We start from the raw sequence: 20,823 nt of genomic DNA on the forward strand, positions 1-20,823 counted from the left end.
CTACTAGTGTTAAGCTTATCTATTCTCATAGGCTGCACTGTATAAATATAAAACAGTAGTACACATTGTGTGCCATGCCTCGGCCTGTAACACTGACTAAACACATTGATTTAGCAGAACATCAAACAGACTAATAGCTGAATTCTGACACTGGGTTGGACTGTGTCCGACTGACTGACTGCCACTTAGATCAGACGGGCATGGAGGCAATGGTGAGATTGGTTGTACACAGCAGGGAAGGATGGGGGAGAGAGAAAAGGGATGGAGAAAGAGTGGGAGAAAGGGAGGAAGAGAGGGAAGGGAGGGGCAGGAGCAGGAGCAGAGATAGCTTTGTCTGACTGTTGGAGGACATCTGAAGGACAGAGCAGCGGAGTTTGAGTTTGTGTAAAATACATACAGAGAGAGGAAAAGCAGAGAAGGAGGGGATGGGCAATGGAAAAAAGAGAAAATACACACATATGCCACCCTGTCACTTGGTTGCCATACAGAGAACACACACACCTACATGTTGCCCTGAAGCCTTACATAACAGCCATTAAATCCTCCCCCACACCTAGTGTATTATATTTCAAGGGTTTCTGTGGCACTAATCATGTACAGTACAGTGTGGCTTCTTTCCATTCCTGTGCTAGCCTGAGACACATCATACACTACATACAATGCCCACAAGCTCCCTATCCCAACCCAAGCCAAGCCCCACAAACCCAACCCCTAAACAAACATTCCCCAGTCCAGCAAGCCCCAAAAACCCAGCTCCAAATATCACACCACTCTGCCCAGCCCTTGCCACAGTACCAAACTCATCCTCTGATCCCTTTCTCAAGCCAGACTCAATCAAGCCCCAGGCAGTCCCCAACCCCAAACGTCTGCCCCATCACAGAGCAGATGTGAGTGGGATTGGAGGGGAGGAGAGGAAGGGGGTTGTTTTTGGTGGAAGGGGTAGACAGACATCAGAGGGTAACAGCCTGTTAGCAGCAGCTCACACATGTTGTGACATATGTCTCTCTCACTCTCTCAGGTGGAGTGTGCGTGCGAGGCTTGGGTGTGTGTTACATTCTGCCAGATTTGAGGTACAGATATGGGGGGAGCGATGGAACTGCCAGGGGAGTCAGGCATCTGTCCGAAACCAAGCTAGGGGTACCCCACCCCCTCCACACACACACCTCCTAAACCCCCGTTTCATGGGCAATCTCTCAGCTGCCATTAGGGCAGTGGGCTGAGTGATGATTGTCATCTTGTCATATTGTATTTCTTCAGACAGTGAGCACAGATTGTCCCACTGATGTGACTATTCAGCTGTCATTGCTATTGTAGACACACAAGGCATGGTATGGCAAACACACCACATGTGAGGTACGGCAAACATAGCCTACTATAGGTTAAACCTGTGTCAGAAATAACTAAGAGGGATGTGTACTTTATGTTGAGACTGAAAGAGACATGTTTCTGTCAGCGTTACCTAAATGCACGTCTGATACAGTAAGATGTGTATGCATTACATAAATGCCTGTCTAGGCTACGGCCCAACAGATATACAGTGTGTGTGTGTGTGTGTGTTTTTCTGAACAGGGTCTCTCCCTGGCCTAGCTAGTGTATAGTGCAGAGTCAGCCCTCCACTGTATATCACTGACAGGAAGACACTACATTATTCATGGACCACATCAAGGCCCACTTCATCCATTCATAATAAACTAATTATACACACAACAGGAAACTCAATACACACACACACACCACATACTGTTAACATATTCTCTGTGTTATATTGACAAGATACATTATAGAGTATATACAAATACAAAACATGAAGATACACCCTAGCTAGAGGAAAATAAAGACAAAATGTATGTGTTTGTGTCAGCCTAACCACGAGAAACAGATGTCAATTTTGGATGTTTGAAAAGGTCCTGATGATGTCGTAGGCACAATTTTTTGTATTATTTTTTAAAAATCACTGCACTGGGCACAAACTCATGATGCTCGGAGCTGAAGCACACTGCTTTGACTGCTCATACTGTGCTATGGCATTTTTCGAAGTTCCAGCAAATATTGAGAATACTTGATGATACTTAATGGTATGAGGTCAGTTGATTTGCAGTGCCCTCCCCAAACCATCACCCTAACCTTAACCACTAGGAATGAATGCCTAAACGGTTAACCTTTGAGTTGTTTCTGTTTTAACCCTGTAACCACGTGGAATTAAACCTGTAACCATGCGGAATTAATACATCAAAAATAGACGTTCATCCATAATACAGTGGTTTGCGAAAGAATTCTTCCCCTTGGCATTTTTCCTATTTTGTTGGTTTGTAATCAATTGATTTACACAACATGCCTACCACTTTGAAGAGGAAAAATATTTTTTCTTGTGAAACAAACAAGAAATAAGACCAAAAAAAAGAAAACTTGAGTGTGCATAACTATTCACCCCCCCAAAGTCAATCATTTGTAGAGCCACCTTTTGCAACAATTACAGCTGCAAGTCTCTTGGGGTATGTCTCTGTAAGCTTGACACATCTAGCCACTGGGATTTTTGCCCATTCTTCAAGGCAAAACTGCTCCATCTTCAAGTTGGATGGGTTCTGCTGGTGTACAGCAATCTAAGTCATACCTCAGATTCTCAATTAGTCTGGGCTTTGACTACGCCATTCCAAGACATTTAAATGTTTCCCCTTAAACCACTCGAGTGTTGCTTTAGCAGTATGCTTAGGGTCATTGTCCTGCTGGAAGGTGAACTTCTGTCACAGTCTCAAATCTCTGGAAGACTGAAACAGGTGTCCCTATATTTAGCGCCATCCATCATTCCTTCAATTCAGACCAGTTTCTCAGTCCCTACCGGTGAAAGATATTCCCCCAGCATGATCCTGCCACCCCCATGGATGGTGTTCTCGGGGTGATGAGAGGTGTTGGGTTTGTGCCAGACATAACATTTTCCTTGAAGGCCAAAAAGCTCAATTTTAGTCTCTGACCAGAGTACCTTCTTCTATATGTTTGGGGAGTCTCCCACATGCCTTTTGGCGAACACCAAACATGTTTGCTTATCTTTTCTTTAAGCAATGTCTTTTTTCTGTCCCTTCTTCCGTAAAGCCCAGCTCTGTGGAGTGTACGGCTTCAAGTGGTCCTATGGACAGTCTCTTTGTTGCCTCTCTGATTAATGCCCTCCTTTCCTGGTTCATGAGTTTTGGTGGGCGGCCCTCTCCAGACAGGTTTGTTGTGGTGCCATATTCTTTCCATTTTTTAATAATGGATTTAATGGTGCTCTGTGGGATGTTCAAAGTTTGTGATATTTTTTTTACAACCCAACCCTGATCTGTACTTCTCCAGAACTTTGTCCCTGACCTGTTTGGAGATCTCCTTGGTCTTCATGTTGTCACTTGCTTGGTTGTGCCCCTTGCATACTGTTGTTACAGACTCTGGGGCCTTTCAGAACAGGTGTATATATACTGAGATCATGTGACACTTGTATTGCACACAGGAAGACTTATGTAACTAATTATGTGACTTCTGAAGGTAATTGGTTGCAGCAGATCTTATTTAAGGAATTCATAGCAATGAGGTTGAATACATACACAAGAACAAACTTTTCCGTTTGACATTTTTTGTAATTTTTTGAAACAAGTTACTTTTTCAATTTCACTTCACCAATTTGGACTATTTTCTGTATGTCCATTACATGAAATCCAAATAAAAATCTATTTAAATTACAGGTTGTAATGCAACAAAATAGAAAAACGCCAAGGGGGATGAATACGTTTGCAAGGCACTCTCAAGGGACACAATGAGATCTTGTTGGTTACTGTATAGTGTGTACTCACCAGAGAAGAGTAAATGGGGAGCTCTTTGTTAGGATTGACCAGGAGGAGAATGTGCCCGATGTAGGTCTGAAAAAAATAACTTGCATTACTTCTTTAACCAAAGAGACATACAGTGAGTGAAATGCATCTCGTTAATAAAATAATGGATTATTACAGTTGAAATACTGTAATATCAGGGGTATACATCTCATCCTGATCTATTGGCGTTGAGGCATCTTGTCTTGACCTGAAGCATGGTCAAACTACCAGCCACTAAACTCCTGGGGTAAACACAGAAGTTCACATAGAGCCATACCGTCTTAATTGTTGAAGCACAAAGCCCCATCCCTTCCATGGAGCCTGAAGGTCAACTTAGCACTAACTAAATCCCTTCCCCAAACACAACGAGGGATGGGAGAGGCCTGTGTCAGCAGTAACGCTATGGCAAACATGACAACAAACACCATTATGAGGATAACAAAACTCTTCACAAAAGTCTCTCACGCCGCCACAGCGTTGGATATGCTCATTCCCAAATACACGCTCCTGGGGCATGCGTACTCTTTGGCAAACAAGGAAGTGTGATAGAGGTAAGAAAGGCTTTTCTAATGATAACTAAAATTACTAAAACATAGTCAACAATATTACTGTAATGAGCTTCAGGGGTTCACGGGATATGGCTGAGTCATATGAATAGAATATGTTGCCAAATAGCGGTCTGCTCGGGCATGAGACCCTGTCAACGTTTGGAAAAAAATCTATGCAACATGTAATCAACTTGACATTTAACGGCAACTAACGCTGCAAATCACATAAAAAACATTACCACCAAAACCCCTTTTAATAAACAGAAATAGCAAAAACTGCATGGAGATAGAAAGGTATTCTTATTCTATTTCAATAGCTATTCCTTCTTCCAACGCACAGACCCTGAGGCTGTTTAGATAGGCTACAAACTGCCAAAATCCCTTCCTTTGACTGAGACATACAGTAAACCCTAACCCTTACAGCTACTACTGTACAGTTACAAGCTGCTAGCCCTACCTCCCACACAAACACCCTGAGGTTGGCTAATTGCTAAACGCTAACCCTCTGTCCCCTAGGAGTGCCCTGCTGGGGATGGATAGGACGTGTTATCACTAAAACGCTAACATGCTGCTTTGCCTATCCTCAGGCCTGGGCTGAAGGTTAATGAGTTTCAAAGTTACCCACACACACTGTTTTAAGGTCAGTTTTGCATTTTAACCCCTAATGGCAGGATTAGATTATTCTAGATCTGTGTCAGGGGGTAACTTTAACTGTGACCCTTACACTTAATCACATGCTCTCAATCTCGTATAGTAGCATCAAGAACAAACTGAAATTCCACTCCCTCACAACCACCATCAAATCCTCCCAACTGTCATCCATCCCTCCCACAACCCTCTCCAGTCCCTGGGCTTGGCTGTGTACCATCCCTCCATCCCAACACAAAGCAGCAGGCTGGAGCCCAGTCATCAAAGTCCCAGTCTCTGACCACCCTGCTGGGGAGCATATGGAACATTACAATGGCTTTGTCCTCCCTCTCCTCCATCTCTTCCCTCTCTCCATGGTTTCCTCTCTCTCTCCCTCCTCCACCTCATGCTCCACTCTCATCCACCTCCTCTCTCCATGCTCTCTTCCTCCTCTTCTTCATCCTCCTCCTCGCCCAATATCCTTATCTTTTCCCATCATCTCTTTCTTTCTTCCCCTTCTCCTCATATCATTCTATCCCTCTCTTCTCTGTCCTCTCTCAATCTACCTCCTCCTCTCTTTACCTCCCCTCCATATCTAACCTGCCAGTCTCTCCTCCATCTGTAGTTCAGTAACAACAGGCTATTGAAGCCTCATCACACACAGTGATGAGAATAACCAGGCTGTTCCACATTGATCTGGCTCCTGTCTTTAAACAGCACAGTCTCTCATGCTGAGCTATAGACCAGACAATAGACTCAGGGAGATTGGGACAATGAAAGGTGGTTAAAATGACCAGAAGCCGAAAGGAAAAGCGGTGTACAGTATTTCTTATAAATGCAGTCATGGATTTCTTCCATCGAACCAAACCAGCATTGATTCTCCAACATAGGAAATGTCTATTTTGTGTATGTGGGTGTCTGTATATCCGTGCATGTACATGTGGCTCTTAGTAGTTACTGTATATTCATCCCCCCAGCCATGGCTCAAAGTCCCTGGGCAGCAGACAGTGAGTCTCCTGGGCCACCTTCCAGACACCAGGCCCTGGCCAGAGCTCACACAAATCCATCACACAACAGCCACTATCCCAGAACAGAGAGCAGAGAGGGGGTTGGAAGACTGACTCAAAGAACGTACCACCCCTACAACTCACACTAGCACAGTTACCATTGCCTGGCCTGGCAACAGAGAGACCAAAAACAGGACTCCCTCCTCTGTCCCAGCCATTGCCAAAAACACCCATCTCTGTCACTGGCCTGCTGGGCTGGAGGGTGCTGGTTTGCCTCCCCAGCTCTGAATCTGGGCAGAGTCAAGGGGAAAGACTGCCCATTGTCCAAGCTGACATCTCATACATCACTCCAATTGTATGTCAGTGTGTCCATATGTGTGTGTGTGTGTGTGTGTGTGTGTGTGTGTGTGTGTGTGTGTGTGTGTGTGTGTGTGTGTGTGTGTGTGTGTGTGTGTGTGTGTGTGTGTGTGTGTGTGTGTGTGTGCATGTTTGTGTGTTCTACCTACATAAATCTGGTCATTGCCAAATCGTTTCTGCATCTCGTAGAGCAGGCTGCTGTTTGTGAGTTCACTGAGAGACGCCAGGTCATCATTAGGCGCCGGAGGCATCAGCTTCACCTGCAACACAACACCGCACAGGTTACCATAGCAATCACACATGGATTTGGTGCATGTGCACACTTTTTCATACTGTACATGTAAACTTTTCTGTAGTAGAGATGTGAAGTATATATCAGTAGTGCAGATATTGATTGTACTGGCCTGCTCCAGTTTGTTGTAGGGTCCTGTAGGTCCGTCCAGACCGTTGTCCAGTGAGGGTTGTCTGCTCAGCCCCCCTCCCACCTCACTGAACATGGCACACCTCTCCAACAGACTGTCCCTCTTAGAGAGGGACATGGACAGGGGGGTTCTACAGGGTAGGGGTGGGGGTAATAGGATTACTACGGGTATCATTTGCCTTTGAATACTGATATCGAAACACACTTGAACTATAATTAATGCATAATATAGATAAGTGAGGTAATTTGATAATTTGATGAGTTAATAAAAACTCACAGGTTCTTGAGGAGGATGGTGTGGTCGTGTGCGCCTCCATCGTAGCGCTCATCTGAAGGTGGCGTGGGGACAGAGGGGTCCTTCAGTCTCTCTACCCAGCATTCCTCTGCTCTCAGCAGCATAGCCATGATGGGGTCAGATGCTGCTATGCCTGGAACCAGGACAGAGAGCAAAGGGGATTCATTTAAGAGAGTAACCACTAAGAGTTAATAATGAGAAAGACTGTTTTCACCTCTCTGTCAGACTGTTACAGATGTATTACTTGGTAAGCATTATAAACTGGGTAGTTTGGGTCCTATATGCTAATTGGCTGAAACATTTTAGCCATGTATATCAGACAACAGTATACCACACGTATAACGCAAAATACTTGTTTACTGTTCAATTAATGTTGGTAATCAGTTTATAACAGCAATAAGGCACATCAGAGGTTTATGGTATTTAAACTTGCTTAAAGAAGCAGTCGGGATCTTAAAATAAGAACTTCCAAATTCATAACATATTGTACAAATTTGAATTTGTAACATTTCATACAAATTGCACCAAAAACAGGTAACATATCGTAAGTAATGGGTGACATAGTACGGAATTACCAGGGACTCATTTTGGCTGGTGAACACTACTTCCAAAATGGCCGGTTGAAATGATACATCATCTCTGGAGCATCACTTTAATTATAGTGGTCAAAAGACATTTACGTCACTGATGGCTACTTTCAGTACTTTCAATCATATCTAGCTTGCAAACATGTGGAATGTTGCGTAGACATTGACTTTGAACACCAGCCAGTCAACGAGACACATAAAATATCCTCCAAGATCAATAAGCTTAACATTAACGACAAGTAATATAGACGTACCATCCAAAGTTCTGAATCATTCTAGACTAATTCACTAAGGGCCTTGTCTTAACCCACTGACCCCACCCCACATTCATATGGATGTGCCTGTGCAGAATGCAAAGCCCATGGAGGACCTATCCATCTGAGCTTCAGAGACAGGGGGATTTAAGATACCCTCAGTCTTTAATGAGGTCTAAAAGGGCACAGGGGAGGAGTACGGCTACTGTATATCTGCTCTTTTATTTCATAGAGAGTGACAACCCCCTAGACACCCATATCTCCCCCCTCTCGCTCTCGCTCTCACACACACACACACACACACACACACACACACACACACACACACACACACACACACACACACACACACACACACACACACACACACACACACACACACACACACACACACACACACGTTGCGGGGTGGGGGGGGCTTTAAGTGAGAAATATGTGATTATCTCTGTCTCCCTGTGTTGTCACATCTATCCCTGAGTTAAGCCTACATGTTAGAATGGACTATAGATTACTGCTAGAGAGTCTGTGTTGTGATTACACCAGGGGATGGGATGGAGAAAGGAGGGGCCGCAATAGGCCTAAAGTATCTCACACTATGATGGGGAGGTTGATATGGACAAGATGAGTCTCTCTCCTCTGCTTCCATAATTGAGGTCAACTGATGTTCAATGCTTGAGACAGTCTTTACATTACACACTACAATTGCAAAGTTTCATTAGCCATTCTCTGGGGGTTTCAAAGACATTGCATTTCAACATTGCTGTTGCATTTCTGCTAACACATTTGGTTGCCAAGAAGCAGCTCTTGTAGAATGTTGTCCATAGTAGGACTGGAATGATACCAATATTGCGATGCACGTTAGTATCGTGGTGGCAAGGAAACAGAACATCAAGCGGATTTCACTTCTTCAGGAAAATAGCCCTAATGTTGGAAACAAGCATCATTTATTTATATTCCAAGCACATAATATTTTATGTACAGCAGGTTTTTGAGTTTGGTCTGCTTGGTATTTTCTTTTTTGCCATATAAAAATGATTGCGATAATGGTATCATCACAGACCTAGTCCATAGCAGCTCAAAGAACAAAGTCTACTTTCTCTGAGGAGTTATATGCTAGTGTTGTTCAGCTAGGGAGCCCAGGGCTATAGACAGGTAAGACATAACATCAGTATCAGCAGGAGAGTGTCTGTTAATAGATACATCTCTGTAGACAGAGAAAATAGAACCCACATGAGCGCTAGTGTCTGTGTGTTATCGCAAATAGCGACAAGGAGCAACAGTCTCTCAACTCCTCACACACACACACACACACACACACACACACACACACACACACACACACACACACACACACACACACACACACACACACACACACACACACACACACACACACACACACACACACACACACACACACACACACGCACGCACTCCTGCATACACACACACTTAGATTAATTGGGAAGGAATCATGTTAGTGTGGTCATACTCTGATAGTCTCTTCTGCTTCTATACATAAATGACAGATAATGCACTTGAGTAATGATATTCTACCTTCATACACATTATGGAATGAATCAAATGAGTTCTGATGATGAATTCTGAACACTTCCATTCTATTCTCTCAGTGTGCGTGCGTGTTTCTGTGTCCAGAGAAAGATTCAGGTAGAGTAAGTGTTAATTTTATGTTTTGTTAATGGATGAGCTTGTCCTCATGGGGCAATAACATACAGTGTCTTCGGAAATTATTCAGACATCTTGACTTTTACCACATTTTGGTACGTTACAGTCTTATTCTAAAATTGATTAAAAATTTAAAAAATTCTCAGCAATCTACACACAATACCCCATAATGACAAAGTAAAAACAGGTTTTTAGAAATGTTTGCACATTTATTAAAAATCTAAAACATAAATACCTTATTTACATAAATATTGAGACACTTTGCTATGAGACTCAAAATTAAACTCAGGTGCATCCTGTTTCCCTTGACCATCCTTGAAATGTTTCTAAAACTTGATTGGACTCCACTTGTGCTAAATTCAAATGATTGGACATGATTTGGAAAGGCACACACCTGTCTATATAAGGTCCCACAGTTGACAGTGAACGTCAGAGCATAACCAAGCCATGAGATCAAAGGAATTGTCCATAGAGTTTTGAGATAGGATTGTGTCGCGGTACAGATCTGGGGAAGGGTACCAATATATTTCTGTAGCATTAAAGGTCCCAAAGAACACAGCGGCCTCCATCATTCTTAAATGGAAGAAGTTTGGAACCAACGAGACATTTCCTAGAGCTAATTGCCCGGCCGGCCAAACTGAGCAATCAGGGAGAAGGGAACCAAGAACCCGATGGCCACTCTGACAGAGCTCCAGAGTTCCTCTGTGGAGATGGGAGAACCTTCCAGAAGGACAACCATCTCTTCAGCATCCCACCAGCAGCATCATGATGTGGTTTTTCAGCGGCAGGGACTGGGAGACTAGTCAAGATCGAGGCAAAGACGAACGGAGCAAAGTACAGAGATATCTTTGATGAAAACCTGCCCCAGATCACTCAGGACCTCAGACTGGGGCGAAGACTCACCCTCCAACAGGACAACGACCCTAAGAACTCAGCCAAGACAACGCAGAAGTGGCTTCGGGACAAGTCCGTAAATGTCATTGAGTGGCCCAGCCAGAGCTGTGCAGTGACAGTCCCCATCCAATCTGACAGAGCTTGAGAGGATCTGGAGAGAAGAATGGGAGAAACTCCCCAAATACATGTGTGCCAAGCTTGTAGCGTCATATCCAAGAAGAATCGAGGCTGTAATCAATGCCAAAGGTGCTTCAACAAAGTACTGAGTTAAGGGTCTGAATACTTGTTTAAATGTCATATTTCAGGTTTTTAAGAAATTATCAAACATTTCTAAACCTGCTTTTGCTTTGTCATTTTGGGATATTTTGTGTAGATTGATAAGGAACAAAAACAATCTAATCCATTTTAGAGTAAGGCCCTAACATAACAAAACGTGGAAAAAGTCAAGGAGTCTGAATCCAAATGCACTGTATATCCTCCACCTCCACACACACACACACACACACACACACACACACACACACACACACACACACACACACACACACACACACACACACACACACACACACACACACACACACACACACACGTGGAAATGAATTGGTTAGATTGTGTGTGTTGGTTCCGTTTTATCAGAGTGATCACTAGAACAGTAGGCTAGGCAGACACAGCTCAACTGGACCAATCAAAATACATTTATTTGTTTCAATACCACATGCTTAAATTGAGTATGTATGTCAGTGTGTTATACCTGAGGGCTTGTCTTGGTTGCAGTTCAGGAGAGTTGGGTCTGCTCTGTGCTTCAGCAGCTGGCTAACGATGCTTGTCTGCAGGGAGAGATGGATCAACAGAGACACACACCTTCATTATTTCAGAGAAAATTAAAAAAGACATGGAACTGCATTAGATCACATCTTGCATGCCTTCCTCCCCAAATGTCCTTGCTGTGTTCCATATCTACAAAAACAGTTGTCTGATATGTAGCTGTCATCATCTCCTCTCGCCCCCAGTCTCACCCTTCCGTCTTTCTGCCTCAGATCTTTTTATTTCCCTCTGTTGGCTTATATAGATACTTATGTCACTACAAGGCTCTCTCTCTCTCTCTCTTTCTCTCTTCTCTCTCTCTCTCTCTCTCTCTCTCTCTCTCTGTCTCTGTCTCTCTCTTTCTCTCTCTCCCTGTCTGTCTCGCTCTCTGTCAATTTAAATTATATTCAATTCTAAGGGCTTTATTGGCATGGGAAACAGATGTTTACATGCCAAAGCAAGTGAAATAGATAATAAACAAAAGTGAATAAAAAATGAACAGTGAACATTACACTCACAAAAGTTCCAAAGGAATAGAAACATTTCAAATGTCATGTTATGGCTGTACTGTATACAGTGTTGTAACGATGTGCAAATAGTTCAAGTACAAAAGGGAAAATAAATAAACATAAATATGGGCTGCATTTATAATGGTGCTTGTTCTTCATTTGTTGCCCTTTTAATTGTGGCATCAGGTAACAAATCTTGCTACTGTGTTGGAACACTGTGGCATTTCACCCAATAGATATTGGAGTTTATCTGTCTCTCTCTCTGTCTCTCACAAAGCCTATTAATCTCCACCCCCCCCCCCCGACAAGCAACACCTGTGTGATATGTGAGGTTAAAGATGTGTGATCTGTGATGTGTGTATGTGTGTGTTATTTGAAGTAGGTGTAATGTGTGTAATGTGTGTGATGTATGTAATGTATGTAATGTGTGTAATGTGTGTGATGTGTGTAATGTGTGTAATGTGTGTAATGTGTGTAATGTGTGTAATGTGTGTGATGTGTGTAATGTGTCTAATGTGTGTGATGTGTGTAATGTGTGTGATGTGTGTAATGTGTGTGATGTGTGTAATGTGTGTGATGTGTGTAATGTGTGTGATGTGTGTAATGTATGTAATGTGGGTAATGTATGTAATGTGTGTGATGTGTGTAATGTATATAATGTGTGTAATGTGTGTGATGTGTGTAATGTATGCAATGTGGGTAATGTGTGTAATGTGTGTGATGTGTGTAATGTATGTAATGTGGGTAATGTGTGTGATTGTTGATTTATGGTAAGACATGCCAATGGATGGCATGCCCGAGGCAGCATGTGAGAGATTGTCTGTCAATGCCTGATCCACACACACACGCATACACAAGCAAATCACAATGAGATGAAAATGACTAAGATCACAGACATGGCCATACATCAGTATGACACTGGTCTGTTTGTGCAGGGGTCCCCAAACTGTGGGGTGTGCCCCCTAGGAACTCAGTCCGGTATCAAACTTACTCTTGAAAGTTGTGATAATATAATGCAGGGTGCAATTTAGAAATGAAGTAGTGCATCATCAGTTCCTTTTGTCATGTTCGTCATCATGCTAACATTTTTTTTATTTCATGTTTTTGTTGTTACTGTTGTGGGGGTCAGGTGAAGAAGTTAGCGAACTCCTGTAATTGAGTATGCATCATTGCTCTGTGCTATTATTGACTTGCTACAGTACATCCTCCTCTACTCCCGCTCTGCACTACTAGAGGTCAGAGGTACATGAGAGTGTGTCTTTTATTAAACACATTACTTATGCTCTCTCTCCCTCTCCCTCTCCCTCTCCCTCTCCCTCTCTCGCTCTCTCTCTCGCTCTCTCTCTCTCTCTCTCTCTCATGCTATAAAATCAATTTTGGAGTAAAGTATAGAGAGTGAATCAGCATATTCTACCACAGTGTAACCTATGAACCTGGATTCACATTGGGAACAGCGGGCCAGGTTACAGGCCACAGTATGTCCACAAGGTACACCCTCACATACTCCACTCAACACTTTATAAATGCACCCCCATCACGTCACTATCATCACGGTAGTGACCCCCTGGCTGGGGTCAAACGTCAGATTGAACCAGGAAAATGTCAAGGAGACGTGAAAGTGAGTGAAGGAGAAACAGAAGCCTAATAAGCAACAGTAATAGGCTACAGTCCATGGGAGTCATTTACCCAGGATAGTGAAATATTAGCCTATTACGTGTGCCAGTGAAATACCGGCTATGATTACACAGGGTTCGCTGAGTTTACTGTATGACAGTATGAGCTAATGTTACTGTGACTCAAGCAAACAGCACCCAGCAACAGTATGACCCAGTACTAATGGGGAGTAGAGGTGGAATTAAGAGACGCATGAAACACAACTGTACTTATAGGGTACAGTTTTACATCCTTTTGAGTTTTTAATTAGATTACCTAGTCTAATTACATAACCCTTTTACTTAACCTATAAAACATACTTGTAATATAAAGTGTTGCAGAGATGAAGTTGTTCCCTTCTCTCTGATTGTGCCTGCTGATGCTAAAGTGAGTGACAATGCTGCAGGCATACAGTATGTGTCAGTGTGTAGTTGGTATGCAGAGTGCCAGCGCCAGGCTCCAGCAGGAAGGGCTCTAGCAGGAAGGGCTCCAGCGGGAAGGGCTCCAGCAGGAAGGGCTCTAGCAGGAAGGGCTCCAGCGGGAAGGGCTCCAGCGGGTAGGGCTCCAGCCGGTAGGGCTCCAGCGGGAAGGGCTCCAGCGGGTAGGGCTCCAGCAGGTAGGGCTCCAGCAGGTAGGGCTCCAGCGGGAAGGGCTCCAGCAGGTAGGGCTCCAGCGGGAAGGGCTCCAGCAGGTAGGGCTCCAGCGGGTAGGGCTCCAGCGGGAAGGGCTCCAGCAGGTAGGGCTCCAGCAGGTATTGCTCCAGCGGTAAGGGCTCCAGCAGGTAGGGCTCCAGCGGGAAGGGCTCCAGCAGGTAGGGCTCCAGCAGGTAGGGCTCCAGCAGGAAGGGCTCCAGCAGGAAGGGCTCCAGCAGGAAGGGCTCCAGCAGGTATGGCTCTAGCGGGAAGGGCTCCAGCGGGAAGTGCTCCAGCGGGAGGGGCTCCAGCGGGAAGGGCTCCAGCAGGTAGGGCTCCAGCGGGAAGGGCTGCAGCGGGAAGGGCTCCAGCAGGAAGGGCTCCAGCGGGTAGGGCTCCAGTGGGAGGGGCTCCAGCGGGAAGGGCTCCAGCGGGGAAGGGCTCCAGCGGGAAGTGCTCCAGCGGGAGGGGCTCCAGCGGGAAGGGCTCTAGCAGGTAGGGCTCCAGCGGGAAGGGCTGCAGCGGGAAGGGCTCCAGCAGGAAGGGCTCCAGCGGGAAGGGCTCCAGCAGGAAGGGCTCCAGCGGGTAGGGCTCCAGCGGGAGGGGCTCCAGCGGGAAGGGTTCCAGCGGGAAGGGCTCCAGCGGGGAAGGGCTCCAGCAGGTAGGGCTCCAGCAGGAAGGGCTACAGCGGGAAGGGCTCCAGCCGGAAGGGCTCCAGCGGATAGGGCTCCAAACGATTCTCTACTACTCCCCTCCCCTGTCACTCTGCACTCAAATTCACTTATGTATGCACTCAGATAAACTGTGGAGTTTGAGAAAGAGAGGGATGAGGTATCGCATGGCAAGTCTGGAACAGCTACTACCCCCAAGTCATAAGACTGCTAAATATTTAGTTAAATAGCTAACCAATAGCTACCCGGAATATCGGCATTGACCATTTTGCACTAATCTCTTTCGACTCATCACATACGCTGCTGTTACTGTTTATAATCTATCCCGTTGCCTATTCACTTTATCCCTACCTATATGTACATATCTACCTCAATTACCTTGTACCTCTGCATATCGACTAGGTACTGGTACCCCGTGTATATAGCCAAGTTATCATTACTCATTGTGTTTTTATACCTTGTGTTATTATTTTTCAACTTATTCCTCATGTTATTATTTTTCAACTTATTCCTTGTGTTATTATTTTTCAACTTATTCCACATGCTATTATTTTTCAACTTATTCCGCGAGTTATTATTTTCCAACTTATTCATCGTGTTATTATTTTTCAACTTATTCCGCGTGCTATTATTTTTCAACTTATTCCACGTGCTATTATTTGTCAACTTATTCCACATGCTATTATTTTTCAACTTATTCCGCGTGCTATTATTTTTCAACTTATTCTACGTGTTATTATTTTTCAATACTGTCTTTTGTCTCAGCATTTCACTGTTAGTCTGAACCTGTTGTTTACGAAGCATGCAACGAATACAATTTAATTTGAGATAGTGACGGTTGAGAGATAACAGAAAGGAAGACTTTACTGTAAAACACACTTCAGAGAAGAAACCTGGCCTGGGGGTAGTAGAGGAACAAAGAAGGAAAATAACTGTTCTTAATATGAATACATTCTCTTTGTCAGCACCCCAACCATGCAGCCCCAGAAATGGAATTACATATTGGACCTTGTCAGCAAGATTTTAACACGAACGCTTCCCTTTCCCTCAAAGCCCCCTATCCCTCTACCCAAATCTTCCTCTTCCCCACCCGCCCTACATCCATATCCTGAAATCAATCTCCTTCCCTGTGAGAAACACCATGAAATCGCTAAACTAAAAGGCATTAATGAATACATGCAGTGCCGTGCCAGCACTTTGAGCTAGTGTGTTTGATAGCTCCCAAAATACCTGTTTCTCTGCAGAGAGACAGACAGAGGAGATTTCTGTTATGCAAGTTATCTTCCATAGGTCTCAGAATGTGACTAGACAAGGTCAACAAATAAAAAAGCCAGTCAATACAGGTCTAAAAACTAGCCAGCCAAAACCAGTCTATGAGCTAGCCAGCCAATACTGGTCCAAAAACTAGCCAGCCAAAACTGGTCTGTGAACGAGCCAGCCAATACTAGTCTAAAAACTAGCCAGCCAAAACTGGTCTGTGAACTAGCCAGCCAATACTGGTCTATAAACTAGCCAGCCAAAACTGGTCTGTGAACTAGCCAGCCAATACTGGTCTATAAACTAGCCAGCCAATACTGGTCTATAAACTAGCCAGCCAATGCTGGTCTATAAACTAGCCAGCCAATACTGGTCTATAAACTAGCCAGCCAATGCTGGTCTATAAACTAGCCAGCCAATACTGGTCTATAAACTAGCCAGCCAATACTGGTCTATAAACTAGCCAGCCAATACTGGTCTATAAACTAGCCAGCCAAAACCGGTCTATAAACTAGCCAGCCAATACTGGTCTGTGAACTAGCCAGCCATTACTGGTCTAAAAACTAGCCAGCCAAAACTGGTCTGTGAACTAGCCAGCCACTACTGGTCTATAAACTAGCCAGCCAATACTGGTCTATAAACTAGCCAGCCATTACTGGTCTATAAACTAGCCAGCCATTACTGGTCTATAAACTAGCCATTGTTGATGCATTCCAGTAAGTTTTATGGTTGAATATCATTTTAGAAAGTTGTTCCTTCACTAAACAAAGTTTTGTTCACTTTCCATCCGTGGATCTGACACGACTGGGTATGTGAATGTACAGTGATATGACAGAACCTGTCCATATTTGGCAGCCAGGTGGAGAGGTGTCCAATAGCCGTTGTCGGAGGGCTGAGGATCCGCCCCGTGCTCCAGCAGCACAGACACCACATCCCTGTAGCCACTAGCACACGCTATGTGGAGCTAGAGAGAGATGGAGAGAGAGAGAGGGTTAAATAAACACATTACACAGACACATTTACTGTATACAGCCATTGACAAAGAGTGAGAGAGCGAGATAGAGAGAGAGAGAGAGCAAGAGAGAGATAGATAAAGAGAGAGCAAGAGAGAGAGATAGATAAAGAGAGAGAAAGAGAGATAGATAGATAGATAGATAGATAGATAGATAGATAGATAGATAGATAGATAGATAGAGAGAGAGAGAGAGAGCAAGAGAGAGATAGAGAGAGAGATAGATAAAGAGAGAGCAAGAGAGATAGATAGATAGATAGACAGAGAAAGAGATAGAGAAAGAGATAGATAGAGAGAGAGAGCAAGAGAGAGAGATAGAGAGAGAGATAGATAGAGAGAGCGAGAGAGAGAGAGAGAGATAGATAAAGAGAGAGCAAGAGAGAGAGATAGATAAAGAGAGAGCAAGAGAGATAGATAGATAGATAGATAGATAGATAGATAGATAGATAGATAGAGAGAGAGATAGATAGAGAGAGTAAGATAGAGAGAGATAGATAAAGAGAGAGCAAGAGAGATAGATAGATAGATAGACAGAGAAAGAGATAGAGATAGAGATAGATAGAGAGAGAGAGCAAGAGAGAGAGATAGAGAGAGAGATAGATAGAGAGAGCGAGAGAGAGAGAGATAGATAAAGAGAGAGCAAGAGAGAGAGATAGAGAGAGAGAGATAGAGAGAGCGAGATAGAGAGAGAGATAGATAAAGAGAGAGCAAGAGAGATAGATAGATAGATAGATAGAGAGAGAGCAAGAGAGAGAGGTAGATCATAGAGGAGTACTGGTAGGCACCACAGAAGGTTGGAGGCACCTTAATGGGGGAGGACGGGCTTGTGGTAATTGCTGGAGCGGAAAAAGTGTAATGGAATCAAATACTGTCCATTCCATTTTCTCCGTTCCAGCCATTACTATGAGCCGTCCTCCCCTCAGCAGCCTCCAATGGGAGGTACTCACCAAAGTAACCCCGTCGCTGTTGCGTTGGTTGAGACTGATCCCGCTGGAGGCCAGCTGTCGAACATCAGACAACATGGTGCTGGGCCTCTGGGTACGCATGGTGTGCATAGACAACACATCTATACCTGGAACAACAGAACAAAACACACACGTTAGTACAGCACACGCACACACACAACATTAATGATATCTCCGTAGTCTGTACCAATTACAATTATCATGGGAGCCATGTTGGTTCTGTGTGTAATGTCTCCTTGAGAATCCTTAGTCTCCTTTTCAAAGTCAACAGACTGTCTTGGAGACTAACAGACAGACAGAGGTCTAAGAGAGGACGAAGGTCTAGCAGTGCAGTCTATCCCTGGCTAAAAGGGATCGATGGTCTGCTCTGATCTCCTCCACCCTCAAATACTCACAGGCGACCATTGTTTTGGTTGCCGAAATGATACAGTAGCTATATATTATAGATCGTCTGTGTTTCTCTCTAATGATCACTGTAATATATAATATTTTTGTCCCTTGGGCAGTTGAGTCTTATACGCTATGCTCAATTCTAATTAGTGGAGTGCATATAGGAATGGACAGGGAGAGTCCATAGGGTATGTGCCCTGTACGAGAGACTTGAGGAGGGTAACATAGCCATGTTACTAAGGCAACGTAGACTTCTGGTGTGACACGGGAGTGTGCCACAGCAGGAAGAAGAGAGAGAGGCTGGATGTGAGCATGAGGGGATAGAGACCACCTATAGGGGATTTGGGATGAGGGGAGGGACTATGCTGCGTATTTGAGTATTTTCAAATAGACAGCCAAAAAAAAGTTATTTTATTTGAGTATTTGAACGGTTATTTGTTAAAAAAATATATATACACTGCTCAAAAAAATAAAGGAAACACTAAAATAACACATCTAAGATCTGAATGAATGAAATATTCTTATTAAATACTTTTTTCTTTACGTAGTTGAATGTGCTGACAACAAAATCACACAAATTATCAATGGAAATCAAATGTATCAACCCATGGAGGGTCTGGATTTGGAGTCACACTCAAAATTAAAGTGGAAAACCACACTACAGGCTGATCCAACTTTGATGTAATGTCCTTAAAACAAGTCAAAATGAGGCTCAGTAGTGTGTGTGGCCTCCATGTGCCTGTATGACCTCCCTACAACACCTGGGAATGCTCCTGATGAGGTGGCAGATGGTCTCCTGAGGGATCACCTCCCAGACCTGGACTAAAGCATCCACCAATTCCTGGACAGTCTGTGGTGCAACGTGACAGTCTGTTGGTGGATGGAGCGAGATAATCAACCAAATTGTATTTGAATTTTTTTTCAAATACTTATTTCAAATGCTATTTTCAAATATCTGGGTGCATGGGAGTGTATTTGAATATTTCCAAATACATTTCCAATATTCTTTAACCTTTATTTGAAGAAAAAAAAACTTTTTAAAAAAGGTATTGAAAAGTAATTGAAATATCTGAAATAGTATTTGAACCCATGTCTGCTCCCAACACAGGTCACAGACAGTTGGGGCTGAGGTGTGTGTGTGTGTGTGTGTGTCTGTTCGTGTGTGTGTTTATGGTGAGGTGTACCGTGACATTACTGTACAGTCCTGAAGAGCCCTTACTGCTGCTCGATCATCCTATTTTTCTAACTTAATTGAGGAAAATAAGAACAATCCGAAATTCCTTTTTGATACTGTCGCAAAGCTAACTAAAAAGCAGCATTCCCCAAGAGAGGATGGCTTTCACTTTAGCAGTGATAAATTCATGAACTTCTTTGAGGAAAAGATCATGATTATTAGAAAGCAAATGACGGACTCCTCTTTAAATCTGCGTATTCCTTCAAAGCTCAGTTGTCCTGAGTCTGCACAACTCTGCCAGGACCTAGGATCAAGAGAGACGCTCAAGTGTTTTAGTACTATATCTCTTGACACAATGATGAAAATAATCATGGCCTCTAAACCTTCAAGCTGCATACTGGACCCTATTCCAACTAAACTATTGAAAGAGCTGCGTCCCGTGCTTGGCCCTCCTATGTCGAACATAATAAATGGCTCATCATCCACCGGATGTGTACCAAACTCACTAAAAGTGGCAGTAATAAAGCCTCTCTTGAAAAAGTCAAACCTTGACCCAGAAAATATAAAAAACTATCGGCCTATACCGAATCTTCCATTCCTCTCAAAATTTTTAGAAAAGGCTGTTGTGCAGCAACTCACTGCCTTCCTGAAGAAAAACAATGTATACGAAATGCTTCAGTCTGGTTTTAGACCCCATCATAGCACTGAGACTGCACTTGTGAAGGTGGTAAATGACCTTTTAATGGCATCAGACCGAGGCTCTGCATCTGTCCTCGTGCTCCTAGACCTTAGTGCTGCTTTTGATACCATCGATCACCATATTCTTTTGGGAGATTGGAAACCCAAATTGGTCTACACGGACAACTTCTGGCCTGGTTTACATCTTATCTGTCCGAAAGATATCAGTTTGTCTCTGTGAATGGTTTGTCCTCTGACAAATCAACTGTAAATTCTGGTGTTCCTCAAGGTTCCGTTTTAGGACCACTATTGTTTTCACTATATATTTTACCTCTTGGGGATGTCATTCGAAAATATAATGTTAACTTTCACTGCTATGCGGATGACACACAGCTGTACATTTCAATGAAACATGGTGAAGCCCCAAAATTGCCCTCGCTAGAAGCATGTGTTTCAGACATAAGGAAGTGAATGGCTGCAAACGTTCTACTTTTAAACTCGGACAAAACAGAGATGCTTGTTCTAGGTCCCAAGAAACAAAGAGATCTTCTGTTGAATCTGACAAT

The 20,823-nt window shown here is 43.7% G+C and overlaps 1 protein-coding gene across 1 annotated transcript in view; it reads right to left on the minus strand.

The window, feature by feature from the left end:
- Positions 1-20,823, minus strand: part of LOC135547407 (unconventional myosin-XVI-like) — a 161,978-nt gene that overhangs the window by 95,079 nt on the left and 46,076 nt on the right. Inside the window, 7 exon segments of the mRNA XM_064976410.1 lie at positions 3,816-3,881; positions 6,522-6,632; positions 6,777-6,924; positions 7,071-7,221; positions 11,264-11,339; positions 16,877-17,002; positions 17,998-18,122. Of these exon segments, the coding sequence (XP_064832482.1) occupies positions 3,816-3,881; positions 6,522-6,632; positions 6,777-6,924; positions 7,071-7,221; positions 11,264-11,339; positions 16,877-17,002; positions 17,998-18,122 (803 nt within the window).

Source organism: Oncorhynchus masou, chromosome 10, assembly GCF_036934945.1.
Source record: "Oncorhynchus masou masou isolate Uvic2021 chromosome 10, UVic_Omas_1.1, whole genome shotgun sequence".
Taxonomy (NCBI): Eukaryota; Metazoa; Chordata; class Actinopteri; order Salmoniformes; family Salmonidae; genus Oncorhynchus; species Oncorhynchus masou.